At 37.2% G+C, this 14,688-nt stretch overlaps 1 protein-coding gene across 3 annotated transcripts in view; it reads left to right on the forward strand.

The window, feature by feature from the left end:
• opn7b (opsin 7, group member b) overlaps positions 1–6,346 on the forward strand; it is a 60,561-nt gene extending 54,215 nt beyond the window's left edge. For all 3 annotated transcript variants that reach the window (XM_088990893.1, XM_088990877.1, XM_088990886.1), the window contains one exon: positions 1,103–6,346. In XM_088990893.1, the coding sequence (XP_088847019.1) occupies positions 1,103–1,600 (498 nt within the window). In that variant the 3' untranslated portion in view covers positions 1,601–6,346. The remainder of the gene's footprint in view (positions 1–1,102) is intronic.
• The last annotated feature ends 8,342 nt before the right edge of the window (positions 6,347–14,688 follow it).

Below are 14,688 nucleotides of genomic sequence, written 5' to 3' on the forward strand. Positions count from 1 at the left end.
GGCTGAAACCTCCCATGTTTCTTGCTGCTGTAGAATGCAAATTTCCACACTATTAAAGGCTTTCTGATTCTGGTGTCATAATTTGATCAATTTCAGATTTATTGGCTGTTATTTTGATAAATGATTGTCCCATCTGAAGTGTTAAAAAATGACTTTGATGATGCAATGCTAATGGTTGAACAATCACTATGTTTTTGAGGTCTCCTGAAAGGCAATGACTTTTGATAATAATAATAATAATAATAATAATAATAATAATAATAATAATAATAATAATAATAATAATAATAATAATAATAATAACATTTCATTTATAAGCACATTTTAAAACTCTTAAGGTCACTTTACAGTCAAGATAAGTTTTTCTGTGGGTGAGCAGCGGCAGCCACACGTGCTAGCGTTCACTGAACCTGGAAGTAACTGGAATGGTAAGACACATAGATAGAAAGCTAGCTAGCAATCCAATATATATCTAATAGCTAGCCAGCTAGGTAGCTAGCCAGCAAGCCAGATAGCTATTGTACTAGTGAGCCGGTTCTTTTGGCTCGGCTCACTTAAAAGATGTGACTCTTTCGGCTCCCAAATAGCTCCTCAGTACAGTATATCATTTTTAAAATGTATGTGACTTTATTTATTTATTTATTATTTATTTTAGCTAAAAGTATTCTGCCCGACGTCAGCAAGAGGCTTGAAGTGGATTCGTTTTCACAGCTCAAACACGAGAGGTGTTTAGGCAGAATGAACGATGTGAACTGAGATAGTTTTGGTGCTTCATTTTAGTTACTTGTGACCCACAATGCCTGAAGGAGGAGAATAAGTTGATTTTGTTGCAGATATACTGTTAAAGCCATTTCAAGACGGACTTTTCAAGAATAGATGAGCATATTAAAGAAAGGTCAGTCAGTTATTTCCTGGCTAATGCTAACTTCTAGTGGACTTGCAGTAAATCACACCACACTTTTTTCAGTCTGGATTGATTCAGACGTAGCACAACTGAAGGCCTCAGATTTCATCTGAGAGTCAAAAATCGCAAACGTTTTGTAGCATATGTACATTTTTAGCAACTTGTTTGATAAATGTTTGTCTTTGTTTTTTTTTAAAGCTGTCCGTGGCAGTTTGCATTGGTTTCCTGACAGCATGGAGTCCATACGCGATTGTTTCCATGTGGGCAGCGTTTGGTAACTCCTACAAAGTACCTCCAATGGCGTTCGCACTGGCCGCCATCTTCGCCAAGTCCTCCACACTTTACAACCCTATTGTCTATCTGGTTTTTAAACCCAATTTCCGCAAGTCTCTCTGTCGGGACTTAGCTCTGTGCAGAAGGTCACTCTGCGGGTCTTTGTGTCAGCACAATTCCGCCCAAAGGAGAACGTGCCGGCGACCTCATGACAAAGAAGAGTGTAACTCTACGCAGTTTTCCAACGGACTACTGGAGAACCACGGCACATGCAGACACTGTCCTTGTCCTGAGATTACTACTGCCAGGGAAAACTGTTTGGACTGCGACCCTCACAAGGCTGCCGCAAGGCTCCAGGGGTCACAACATAGCGAAGTGACTGTCAGTCAACTCTCCAATGAGCAGCAGAGTGACTTTCTCTAAGCAGAATTCGCATGGAGGATGGGACTGCTCTGCAAAAGTGGTAAGACACTGGATGAAAGACATTTCTCACAAGTGCGCAACTGCATTCGTTAATGAGAAACTACAGGTCAAGACTTGAAAGTTCTAGGAAATTATCAAACGCCTCAAATATGTGATACTGCCAAAACAGCACCCCTGTCATGCAGCAACCAACATGCAAGTAGATCAAATTTAAATCAGGTAATGTAGACATGCACTGATTTGATCAGATGTCGGATCACCTTGACGAAGAAATGACGATGACATTTAGAGGGAGAAACTCTAAAACTGCCTTTAATGTAATTATAAATAATGTACCGGGTGCTGTCTTTGGTTAATGTAATTTTTGATGCATGCCTCAAATTGGAAGACAATGTGGTTGTATTTGTTTAAAAATGTGGATTTTCATCAGTACTGCATTGGTTTCAAGATGTCGGCCCAAGTCATTTGAGGGAAGCGACCAAGCACCAGTGGGAGGCTCCTATAAGTCAGTCAGCTGTCACCGCAAAGACATTGTGACACATCCGTTATCCTCTCTGTCCTCAGTAGGAAAGCCTCAGGACAAAGGATAGCCAAAGTCAGATTCCTTCGTCAAAACACATCATCTCTTAGAATATGCGACACATCTCAAATTGTACAAAAGATGAATTGCACTGTGACAAGAGGTACTTAAATAGAAACATTCTGGCAGAACGAGTGCTTTGCTGTTCTTCGAAGAATGACAACTATGAAAAAGAAAATTATGAATAATCTTAGTAATATTTCTTCCGGAAGCAATGTAGCCATTGTAATTTGCAATTAAAAAAAGAAGGCCTTTCACTGATGTCAATGCAATGTGAAGCTTAAATTTAAAGGACAACCGACGTCTCCGGTTCAAGTTGTGTCCATAATTTGTAAAATGGCTTCAAATGACTTCTACTGAGCGGATTTTAATAATATTCCACCGCATATAGCTATATTTTACGTTTTAAGACTCGCGCTGAATATTCAGGAAGTCTTGTTTTTGAGTTGGTGACGAGTCCGTATGTGACGTCACTAAAGGAACGCCCCTGACCGAAAAAATGATCCATCACGTCAATGTATTTTGGTGTACTTGTTTGGTCTAGGGACCTCGTGTTGCACCCAAAAGCCGCCAGAAGAGGATTTATCAGCCTGTGGAAACGGAGGTGGCCACAGGAGGTCGCCATTTTGTGCTTCTTTTCGATGAGACATTTCCCCTCAATGTTGCCTCAAAATGGCACGGAATAAATTCTTTAATCGATTGCAAACATGTATGCTTTCCTCTTCAGAACTATTTGAATCATATTTATAACTGGATGTGTGACAAGAAAGCATATGCTCCCCAATCTGAAGCCATTGTTTTGATTCTCCAGCAATGCAAGACGCCTTGGCGTGACGTCACGAACTGGGGGCGGGACTTTCTGAAAATGCCCAATTCGCAGCTCAGATTTTGAACACTTTAAGTCATTTTTATTGGTGCTTTGCATTTGAATAAAAATATCATACCGCGTGTTTTGGGTATTTTAGATGCTATAAAACAAAAAAGTGACGTCGGTTGTCCTTTAAAGTGTTCATGAAAGTGAGAGCTGGCTCTTATTAGTAAACCTGAAGTATGATGATCTTAAATAGTTTTACCAACACAGCTTGCCGTGTGTGTGTGTGTGTGTGTGGTGGGCTGGTTCATGTTTACCAATATGTTGCTATTCATATCTTTGATGATTCTTTTTTTAAATATTATTTTAAATATGTATTTTTTTAACTGTTGAAAATGTGAGTGAGACCTATAAAGGCATCTAACTGTCAATCTGACAATCAATTAAAGTATAATGAAAGAAAAAAACAGATGAGAGGGTGCCAATACATCACCAATGTTTATTTTCATTAAATGCCTCAGTCAGAAGCAAAGAAAAGTACAGCCTTGACATGTACTATATAAAGTAATATTATTTGCTGGCTATCTAGCCATACACCCAGACTTAAAATTAAACTTGCTGCAGTAAGATTGCTATCACCGAAAAATAATTATCTTAATATGAGCATTATACTTTTACATTTCAAATTACAAATGACAATTATACAGCAGCAAAAAAAAATGACTTTGACACCCCTGCTTTAGGCCCATTCACATGGCAACTTTTACTCCAGTGTAACACAAAGGGGCTACCCCTGTAGAGCATTCACAGGTACAAAATTAAATCGGTGTAGCCCTTGCAAAAAGCTTTAACTGGATCAAATTTAACCCTGCTCGGGAGGTGGTTTAAAAATTTTCATTGGCAAAGTCCACCTTGCACCCCTTCACAACTGTGACAATTCAAACATTTGTCAATGATTATAATCCGTTCAATGAAAGGATTTCAGAGGAATCATTCCACGCGGGTCTATTTATCAATGAAATCCGACAATTTCTAAAACAAATAGCTGCAGAGTCCCAAATTTGCCCGAGTGCTCGATAACAAACAACAAAATGGCATTACAGGGTACATCACATATGCCTCAAGTTAGATTTGCAAGTCTAAAATCGAATCCATGTTTAGTCACCAAATTTTCAAATGCACTGATAGCAGCAGCAAGTACGCCAAGTGAAGAGTAAGTAGCGCTTCTACCACATTCAAAATTGTAGTAAACTCAACCATTTCCATGGCATGAAAATTCGCCTTTTACCCAGACAAATTACAAATGACAAATAACAGACACATTTTACGCATATAAATTACAGTTGCCAAATCCAAATTGTTGGATGACTTTGGGAAGAGCGTGTCTGTATTTGTGTCTTCAATTGATCCATCCTACACTTACTGTACATTACGCTTTTGAATGCATCATTCTCTGTTTTTTTTATTCACCATGCTGGACGTTGAGATTGGGAAGGAAAACTTGAAATGGAAGCCAGAATCCATTGGCTAATGTTCATTTGCTTTTATGATCAAGTATTAAAATAACTTTATTTAATACTAAAATGCTTGGTGATAGTTTGTTATGTAACTATTTGATGTGTGCCTTCCGGTTCATTCCTGCATCTATTATAAAACATACATTTATTTACTTGAGACCTGTCGATCAATCTGCACTCCATTTATTTGTATCGGTATATTTATTTTGCAACTTCCATACACCCTAATTTTAAATTAATTGTTAATCAATGATCACGTTTCAATTAAATGGAATTGTATTTTTGTTCTGTCAGTGATTTCATCAATAGGCTATTACAATTCAATGTAAATTTCTCCACTGCGAGACTAATAAAGGCTCACCCAATCCAATTCGGCCCAGTATAATAATAATGATAATAATAATACATTTTATTTATAATCGCCTTTCCAAACTTTCAAGGTCACTTTTAAGTCACACGATAAGTTTTTCCGTGGGTGAGTAGCGGCAGCCACACGTGCCAGCGTTCACTCAACCCGGATGTAACTCGAATAGATAGAAAGCTAGCTAGCTAATAGAGAGCCAATAGATATAGGTAATCGATAGACAGATAGCTAACAATCTAGATAGCCAGCTAGATAGATAGTAGCTAGACAGCCAGATAGCTAATAGATAGCAAATAGATAGCCAGCTAGGTAGCTAGCCATCTTGGTTAGCGAGCTAGATATCGAGTGAGGTAGCTAGCTAGATAGCCAGCAAGCTAGACAGCTATATAGCAAGCTATATAGCCAGCCAGGTAGCTAGCCAGACAGTCAGCTAGTTTGCTAGCTAGATAGGCAGCTTTCCTATATCTGCAACAAGTACAAAAATATAATTCACGGACATTTACACAATAGTAACACATAACTCCTGTCTTTTCCGCGAAAAGTCTTTTCAGATGAGAACGGAGACCACTCTCTAGTCAGTACCACCTGTATCGTTGAGGCCACTCATCACACAGCGGTTTACAGTTTTTGGAGGTTGGGCCTTCAAAGATTTACTCAGCACAAGAACAAAACAGTGCAAGCGTGTCAAACTAATGTGAGGTTGAGGGAACACCATTACTCTAAAAAAAACATAACGAAAAAAAAACAGCCTATGGTATTGCTATTCAGATTCACATACTGTATTCTTTCATCAACATTCCCCTTTATTAACTCATAAAAGGAGAATTACGCTGCAGGGGAGTTTGTCTGAAGCATGTTTTCAGCATCTACTGTATTGTTGTTTTTGTTGTTGTTAAGTGTTTTTTAATGCATTTATTTGTTTTCTTTCAAAGAATGTATTTGTATCAAGTGAGATTTGGCTCATGTCAGTATTGTGCTGAAATGTCAAGAGTGCAAAAAGCATGAGCAAGTTATAATGTGGTCAATCATCCAGTTTTCTGTTGTCGTACAAACAAGCAGGGTACACCATGATCAGAAATATTCTATGCTATGTTATATATTAACATCAAAATATTTTCCGGTAAAAAAAAAAAAATTGAATGATAATAAAGATGCAGTATAGTTTTTCAATGCAATTACTCAACGTTATGCTAAATATTGTAATGTAAGTATGACCGCCTCCTCGCCAATCCCACCAAAATGTCAAACATGTACATATCCTGTACATGTACTGTGAATGGTAATTCAAGTTAAGTAAACATACATACATTGGAAATATTTTAAAGACACAAACCAGCAGACATGATGCATTGTAAAGCATGTTTTTTTTTGTGTATAGGAGAAAATGATCTAAAAAATGTTTATCATCTTACGATTATTGGACTACTTGCTGTGAACAAGTGAAACTGATGTTTCACTGTGAAATAAAATACATTCAAATAAAGCATTTTAAAAAAGACAATTGCCAAGTGTTGTACACATTATTTTTACATCAGTTGGTAGAATGTGAAAGTTCTCTGTTTTTCTTAAAACAAAATGAGAGTAATCAAAAAGATATATTTTATTGATCAAAAGGTTCCTTTAGCCGTCATCTGTACTTCTTTGAAGGTGTCGGAGGTTTCACTTCTCATCCAAGAGGCTTCGTCAACGAACTAACATTTTGCTGGTAGCTTTGGCCCTATATATATATATATCCCTACTGTCCAGGGGTGGCAGTGCCAGGCCTCTGCTCTGATAGGTCCCTGCTCTGAGGTTGGGGGGAGCAGAGGACTATTTCCTGAGGCTACACTGATTACTTATATTGTCCTAACTGATTATGGTCTACGGTTGGCTTGATTGCCCCATTTTCTCTGGTATCACCTCATCAGCATAACTAAGCCTTTGTGATAACTGTTGTGTTGGAGGAACGAGATGAAACAACTTGTCTGTGTAAGGTATTTATTTCGACTACTTCATCTTAACTTGCCGTCAACAACCCTGTGATCTCATCAGTGTGTTGTAAGCACGATCCAAATTAAACCTCACACCACCACGGCGATTTAGTGAAGGATTTTGCTGTTTTATAAAAATAGCTTATTATAAAACAGGAAACCTATCAGAGCAGAGGTCTGGCACCGCCACTGCTGGACAGTAGGGATATATATATACATAGGGCCAGAGCTCCCAGCAATATTTTACTTCGCTGACGAAGCCTCTATGATGAGAAGCGAAACGTCCGACACCTTCAAAGAAGTACAGATGACGGCTGAAGAAACCTTTCCATCGATGGACCATTCCTGCACGACTGAGAGCTTATCTAAAAGTAAAGTTGGATAAAGTATCTAAACTTTATCAAATTTCTTATTTGTCTCGAGTCAAGCTGAATGACAAATGAATGCCATAAAGAATACCAAGATTACCATGACACCATCATTGGGTTCACTTCAAGAAAAGTGATGTTGTATTCTGTTCTCGTCTCAAAGCCTGCCACAGTTTTTATGACCAAATGTAAAGAACACCACTTTTTGCTTAGTGACGGATCAACAATCCGAAGCACATCCTATTACCAACAACACAACAGACATCGTCTCACTCTCCCATCTGCAGCGCAATCAGGAGGCTGCCCAAAGCAGAATGAAGGATGGCTTGAAACACGTGAAAGTTATCTCTGAGGAGAGGATCCATCTGAAAGTTTCAAACAAACAGTGACAAGAAGTGTCACTGTTTCCTCAACATATCGGAGCAGCAGTTGTACATTACTTCCATTGATTTTTAGGGAGAGGTGCATCAGCCAAAACGACCAGTAGTGATTAGGACATACTTCACCGTGGCTGGTTACCAGTTCAGAGCCGCATGGCTGCCCCTCTATAAAAGTCAAGTCAAGATTCGCGATTCATCACTGAATATCACTTTCATCCGTCATCCACATTCTACAATTGTTTTTCCTTTGGGCATTGTAACATCGTTTTTCTTCAGTTTTGGGATGAATGATGACTTTCAGTTGAGCTTTAGTGAACAGTGAGACTTCAACTTACGAACTTAATTGGTTCCCAGACAGAGTGTGTAAGGCGAAAAGTGTGTATCTCAAAAAAAAATTCCCATAGGAAACCATTAAAATGGGAATAATCCGTTCCTGGGTTTCCATAAAATATACTTTTCAACTAACTAAGCCTTAAAACTACACACAACATACCTTATTCTATGTATAATAAATGTGCTATTGTATTGTAATGAAAGAAATACACTGCATAGTATCATAAAGTCACTTTATTTACATTTGTGATGGCCATTTATGGCTTGATGGAATGGCGTTGAAGGTCGAAGGTCAAAGGGAATTGCTGTTTGGAAAGAGAGGCGCATTACATGAGGACTGTAATTAAAGAAATAAACTGTGCTGTAAAATAAAGTTTTATTTACCTTTTTGATGGTCGTTGATGGCTTATGGAAGGAGAGTCACCGTCAATAAGGAATGTTGGTAACTTAACCTCTGGTGCTGTTCGGTCGTGTGCTTCCGCCGAAGATCACTCCGCCAGCCGTGGTGGGTGTGTATTATGAAAATAGTGCTTATTATAAGGTTTGATTTTCATAAATTTGACGTTTGTAAGACAAAAAGTTTGTAAGTTGAGGTCTCACTGTATATAAATCCCATTTCTCTTATGCGGGTCCTTTCAGTTTGGCCACAGACAGTTTCAGAATCAGAATGCATTTAATCGTCCCACAATGGGGATATTTGCAGTTTTTCTGTTAAAGCAATTTTCAAGACGGATTTTAAACAGTTGGATATCATTAAGAAAAGTCGGACTAGCAAAAATAACAAATGCTACTGCAATTTGATGAGGTTATTATTGATGCTTCGCCATCCTTTGTCAATCATCTTCTTTGTGGTGTGAAAGAGAGCCTTCTGACGTGGTGTGAAAGAGCCCGTATCAATCCACACGTTGATGGTAAAAAACATGGTTTAATGACAGTATTTGTATCTTCATAAGTTATTTCCTGGGTAAGTCTCGCCTCTAGTACGGTACAGGACGTGTCGTAAATCACACCACACTTTTTTTGCAGTAGTAATTGTGGATTGATTCAGACATAGCACTAGTGAAGGCCTAGGAGTGACATGCATGCACCGCCACTGCCTTTTGATTATTAATAAACAATTAATTGCGTGCGTGTGTGTGTGTGTGTGTGTGTGTGTGTGTGTGTGTGTGTGTGTGTGTGTGTGTGTGTGTGTGTGTGTGTGTGTGTGTGTGTGTGTGTGTGTGTATGACTGGTTTTGTGAGGACCACTCACATTTTATACCATACGTGGTGAGGACATTTTTGACAAGTGAGGACCTTTTGGCCGGTCCTCACAAGTTTTTCATTGAGGGTCTATATATGCATCTGTTAAAGTTTCAGAGAGGTGCTCACAAATTCACCCAGAATTATTTTTGGTGTGTATTTTCATTTAATTTTGATACACACACTTTTACAAAAAGTAAAATGATATTTTAACCAAATTTACCACAGGGGTGAGGACTTTGAATGTACCCATTCAGAAACCTCAGTCCTGCTGTTATTTCAGTTTCAAGTCCACTTTTTATTTCTTTGTTTTTAAAGAAGTTGAAGAGGGAAATGGAATGATATTTAGTGTTCAAATGAAACACTGGTTCTTCTCTAAACTTATCAGCAACTGTGTTCCTCACCACTTATCTGGAGTTATCCGGACCTCACAAAACCATTGAAACGGGGTGTGTGTGTGTGTGTGTGTGTGTGTGTGTGTGTGTGTGTGTGTGTGTGTGTGTGTGTGTGTGTGTGTGTGTGTGTGTGTGTGTGTGTGTGTGTGTGTGTGTGTGTGTGTGTGTGTGTGTGTGTGTGTGTGTGTTGGCATCCCTGCATGTACAACTTCCTAGCTTTATTTGATGAAATTCATGAACAACTTTGAACATGAGTTTTGATCAAATGTGTGACGACTATATGAGGAAGAGTAAAACAGGACATTACAAGTTACTCATAATGGCTGCAGTTATTGAGTAATGTGTCACTGACTTTACTGGATATGACAGACAGTGATGACATTCTATCTAATTAGTACAAATACTTGCTCTGCAGTTGTACAGTATATTAGACAACACAATCATGTCAGTGACATTATTAGGGTTTTAATCCACTTTATGCACTCCTCTGAATGTGAATCATTTGACCACTATTGGGGTTTTTTGAAGTTTATTTCCAGTAAATGACATTTAAAAGGGTAAGTACAGTAAAAATGTGAAATGACCTTTGATAAATCCCCCAAGATATCAAGTAGTTAATGGTGTGCAAGCAGACGGCTTGCTTCCCTAAATATTCCCACAAGACTGTTTAATGTAAATGTTCTGCTCATTAATTGGGGAGAAAATTAAATATAGTTGCCCGACTGGATACAGCTCACGGCTAGGATTTGTGAGATAAGACACTTCCTAAGAATGAGTCCTACAAGGTTTATGCCACTTGGATAACTGGACAGAGAAGAAAAAATATGTAATTTGACCTAGAAAATGACTTCATTAAAATACATGTCAAAAATATATCAATTTAAATCAGTGTCGGGCTTCTAGCTCGCTCAGTGGGATTTGGAACGGCACACCTCTTAAAACCTCTGGATCAGTTTCCACTTAAGCTTCTGTCAGTCAAGCAACTTTACAAGAAACAAGTGAATATTTGTCCTCCGCTTCACTCTGGCACATCTCTGAAGACTACATGACCAAGATTTACAGGAGCTATCAAATAGCTTGCACTACTTCATATTGGATCCACCCGTGACCTGTGGTACATGATGTCCTAATTGGGGCTGCCGCTGCTCACCCGCAGAAAAAAATATCCTGTGACTGTAAGGTGTCCTTGAAAGTTTTGAAAGGCGCTTATAAAAATGAAATGTATTATTATTATTATCATTATTATTATTTAGTGGTGTGGCATGAGATTTTTCACGAGAACCAAAACATTGTCCGAGTAAAACACAGTCCTAGAAGCAAAACTGTTAATATAGCTTCTACATGAGAATAAATGCATCATGAGGATGAAAAAAATGGATGCCAGTAGCACTTAAGCCCCAACAACTTTATAATTAGTAAGTATTTTTTTTGTCTTTGATTCTTATTCTGTGTGGGATTTTGGGCTATATACTAAAAGGCCCTTTTCACTCGGCTTATGCCCGGGCTAGTTCAGGCCAATGCTCATGTTATTTTCTTTCTCTAGCTATGGTGCTTGAAACTGGTGCTTAACATGGCCCCAATTATTTTCTGGGCCAGACTCTGGCACCAACGACATCAGAGGGTGAAGGGCAGGGTTATTATGATGCTCACAGCTGTTGAGGAATCATTCGCTGGACTCATAGTTTTGAAACTACCGTTGAGCTACGGAACAGTTATGTCCCACCAGAAGAGCGAAAAGAGAAAAAAAGAATAAAATATGAACGGAAACGTGGGTTTTGAGAACAAGCTGAGCATTGCAAGATGACTGGTTTTTGATTAGAAGGTGACCAAACAGCCAGGACACCAGGTGTCTATTGTGCATGTTTGCTGAATATACAATTTATTATACCATATCAGGCATAAATGCTAATCTGCATTTTTTGCCACAGCCGTTGATAACAAAACATCCTGCGCCGGCTGTTACAATAGTGGAACCATATGTCTTTTGCTGTGAAACCCAACACAGCTCCAATTCTCGACACTTGCCAACGCGCACACACACACACACACACACACACACAATACACACACGCACACACAAATTCCTGTTTCAATGGTCTTGTGAGATCCGGCCGGATAACTCCAGATAAGGAGTGAGGACCACAGTTGCTGATAAATTTAGAGATGAACTAGTGTTACATTTGAACACTAAACGTCACCCCATTTCCCACTTCAACTTCTTTAAAAAACAAAAAAAAAACAAAAGTGTAATTGAAACTGAAATAACAGCAGGAGTGAGGTTTCTGAATGGGTACATTCAAAGTCTTCACCTCTGTAGTGAATTTGGTTAAATATTGTTTTGCTTTTTGTGAACATTTTTCTCTCATTAAACAAACACACATAAGTGAAACACACACAGTGAGTAAAAAGTGAGTATATCCAAGTGAAATGAAAATACACACCAAAAAAATCATTTTGGGTGAATTTGTGAGGACCTCTCTGAAACGTTAACAGATGCATATATAGACCCTCTAGAAGCCTTTGGAATGAAACACTTGTGAGGACCAGGCAAAAGGTCCTCACTTGGCAAAAATGTCCTCACTATGTATGGTATAAAATGTTAGTGGTCCTCACAACAGTATTCATACAAACACACACATACATACATACACACACATACACACACACACACACACACACACACACACACACACACACACACACACACACACACACACACACACACACACACGCTTCCTGACGGATTAATATTTTGTGCATCCCTAAATTGTAGATATAGTCACATCCTGTGGTGATGATGGCAAATCGCATGCACCATTGAAAAAACTCCTTTATTATTCATTACTCATTATATTATTAATTACTCATTAATTCATTCATTTTAATTGTTATTATTATTATTATTATTGTAATAAAAATAATAATTATTGTAATTATTATTGTTATTTTTTATTGTTATTATTCTAATAATAATAATTATTGCAATAAAATTATGATTATTATTATTATTATTATTATTATTATTATTATTATTATTATTATTATTATTATTACTGTCATTGTAATTGTTATTATTATTATTGTAATAATTATGTTATTATTATTATTATTATTATTATTATTATTATTATTATAACGATTATTGCAATAAAAATATTATTATTGTTGTAATTATTATTATTATTATTGTTTTTATAATTATCATTGTAATAATAATTATTATTATTGTAATTGGATTGGATTGGATTGGATATGCCTTTCCAATTATTATTATTATTATTATTATTATTATTATTATTATTATTATTATTGATATTTTTTTATTATTATCATTGTAATAATAATAACTATTATTGCAATAAAAATATTACTATTGTTGTAATTATTTATTATTATTATTATTATTATTATTATTAATGATATTTTATTATTATTATTATTATCATTGTAATAATAATAACTATTATTGCAATAAAAATATTACTATTGTTGTGATTATTTATTATTATTATTATTATTATTATTATTATTATTATTATTATTATTATTATTATTATTATTATTGAAACACTTCCACATTTGTTGTAAGCTACAATTCCGCTTTACGTTGGAATTCTTTAGTTATTAAAATGTTTCAATTAAATTTCCATGCTTTGTTTGCCAACCCAAAGAAGCTACCTTACCGGAAAAAAAATTGAACCAAGGGGAAATGTGTGTCTGTGGGGTGGAGGGAAGAACAGAGGGAGAGGCGGTCTGATCGCAGCTGCTGCCAGATTGACGCATATGGTTGGCGGAGTTTCACATGCACGCGGCCCGTCCTTGTCGGGCACCTGCATCAACACTCACTTACTTCCATTCCAGTGGAATGGAAAAGTTCGGCAATGACCCATTGGGATATAGTCCAGCCAATGGAGGCATTAATCAGATTCAGTACCACATTCAGAGGAGATGATCACAGAGGTTGAGAGCATCGAGAACGACTTGATTTTGAAATCTCATTTTCAAAACTTGGCAATTTTGTAATTCTTCATATTTTGCCGGGTTTTTCATAGTGTTGGATTGGATTGGATTTGCCTTTATTAGTCTCGCAGTGGAGAATAGTCCTCTACTCCCCACAGCCTTAGAGCAGAGGTCTGGCACTGCCACCTCTGGTCAGTAGGGAAATATATATATATATAGGGCCAGAGCTACCAGCAAAATTTTAGTTTGCTGACGAAGCCTCTTGGATGAGAAGGGAAAGGTCCGACACCTTCAAAGAAGTACCGATGACGCCTGAAGAAACCTTTTCATCGATGGTTGTAATTGTTCATTTAAAAAGAAATTTTCACTGTAGCAGGACGTGTCAATATTTACAAATGTTTTGGTTTACAGAGTTCACACTATGAAACAATTGTCCACTTCAAACAAAGTACAGTGAGACCTCAACTTACAAACACCTCAACTTACAAACTTTTTGTCTTACAAACGTCCAAATTATGAAAATTAAACCTTATAATAAGCACTATTTTCATAATACACACCCACCACGGCTGGCGGAGTGATCTTCGGCGGAATCACACGACCGAACAGCACCAGAGGTTAAGTTACCAACAGTCCTTATGGAAGGTGACTCTCCTTCCATAAGCCATCAACAACCATCAAAAAGGTAAATAAAACTTTATTTTACAGCACAGTTTATTTATTTAATTACAGTCGTCATGTAATGTGCCTCTCTTTCCAAACAGCAATTCCCTTTGACCTTCGACCTCCAACGCCATTCCATCAAGCCATAAATGACCATCACAAATGTAAATAAAGTGACTTTATGATACAATGCAGTGTATTTCTTTCACTGCAATACAATAGCACATTTATTATACATAGAATAAGGTATGTTGTGTGTAGTTTTAAGGCTTATTTAGTTGAAAAGTATATTTTATGGAAACCCGGGAACGGATTATTCCCATTTTAATGGTTTCCTATGGGAAATTTGTTTTTGAGATACACACTTTTCGCCTTACACACTCTGTCTGGGAACCAATTAAGTTCGTAAGTTGAGGTCTCACTGTAGGTTGTTCTCTTTTCTCTTTTCATTCATTTTCCTAATGCATTCTTGTAAGATTATGTCACACTGTATATCACCTCATTAT

Source organism: Hippocampus bargibanti, linkage group LG01 (assembly GCF_051943395.1).
Source record: "Hippocampus bargibanti isolate YZ-2025 linkage group LG01, ASM5194339v1, whole genome shotgun sequence".
In the NCBI taxonomy this organism is placed as follows: domain Eukaryota; kingdom Metazoa; phylum Chordata; class Actinopteri; order Syngnathiformes; family Syngnathidae; genus Hippocampus; species Hippocampus bargibanti.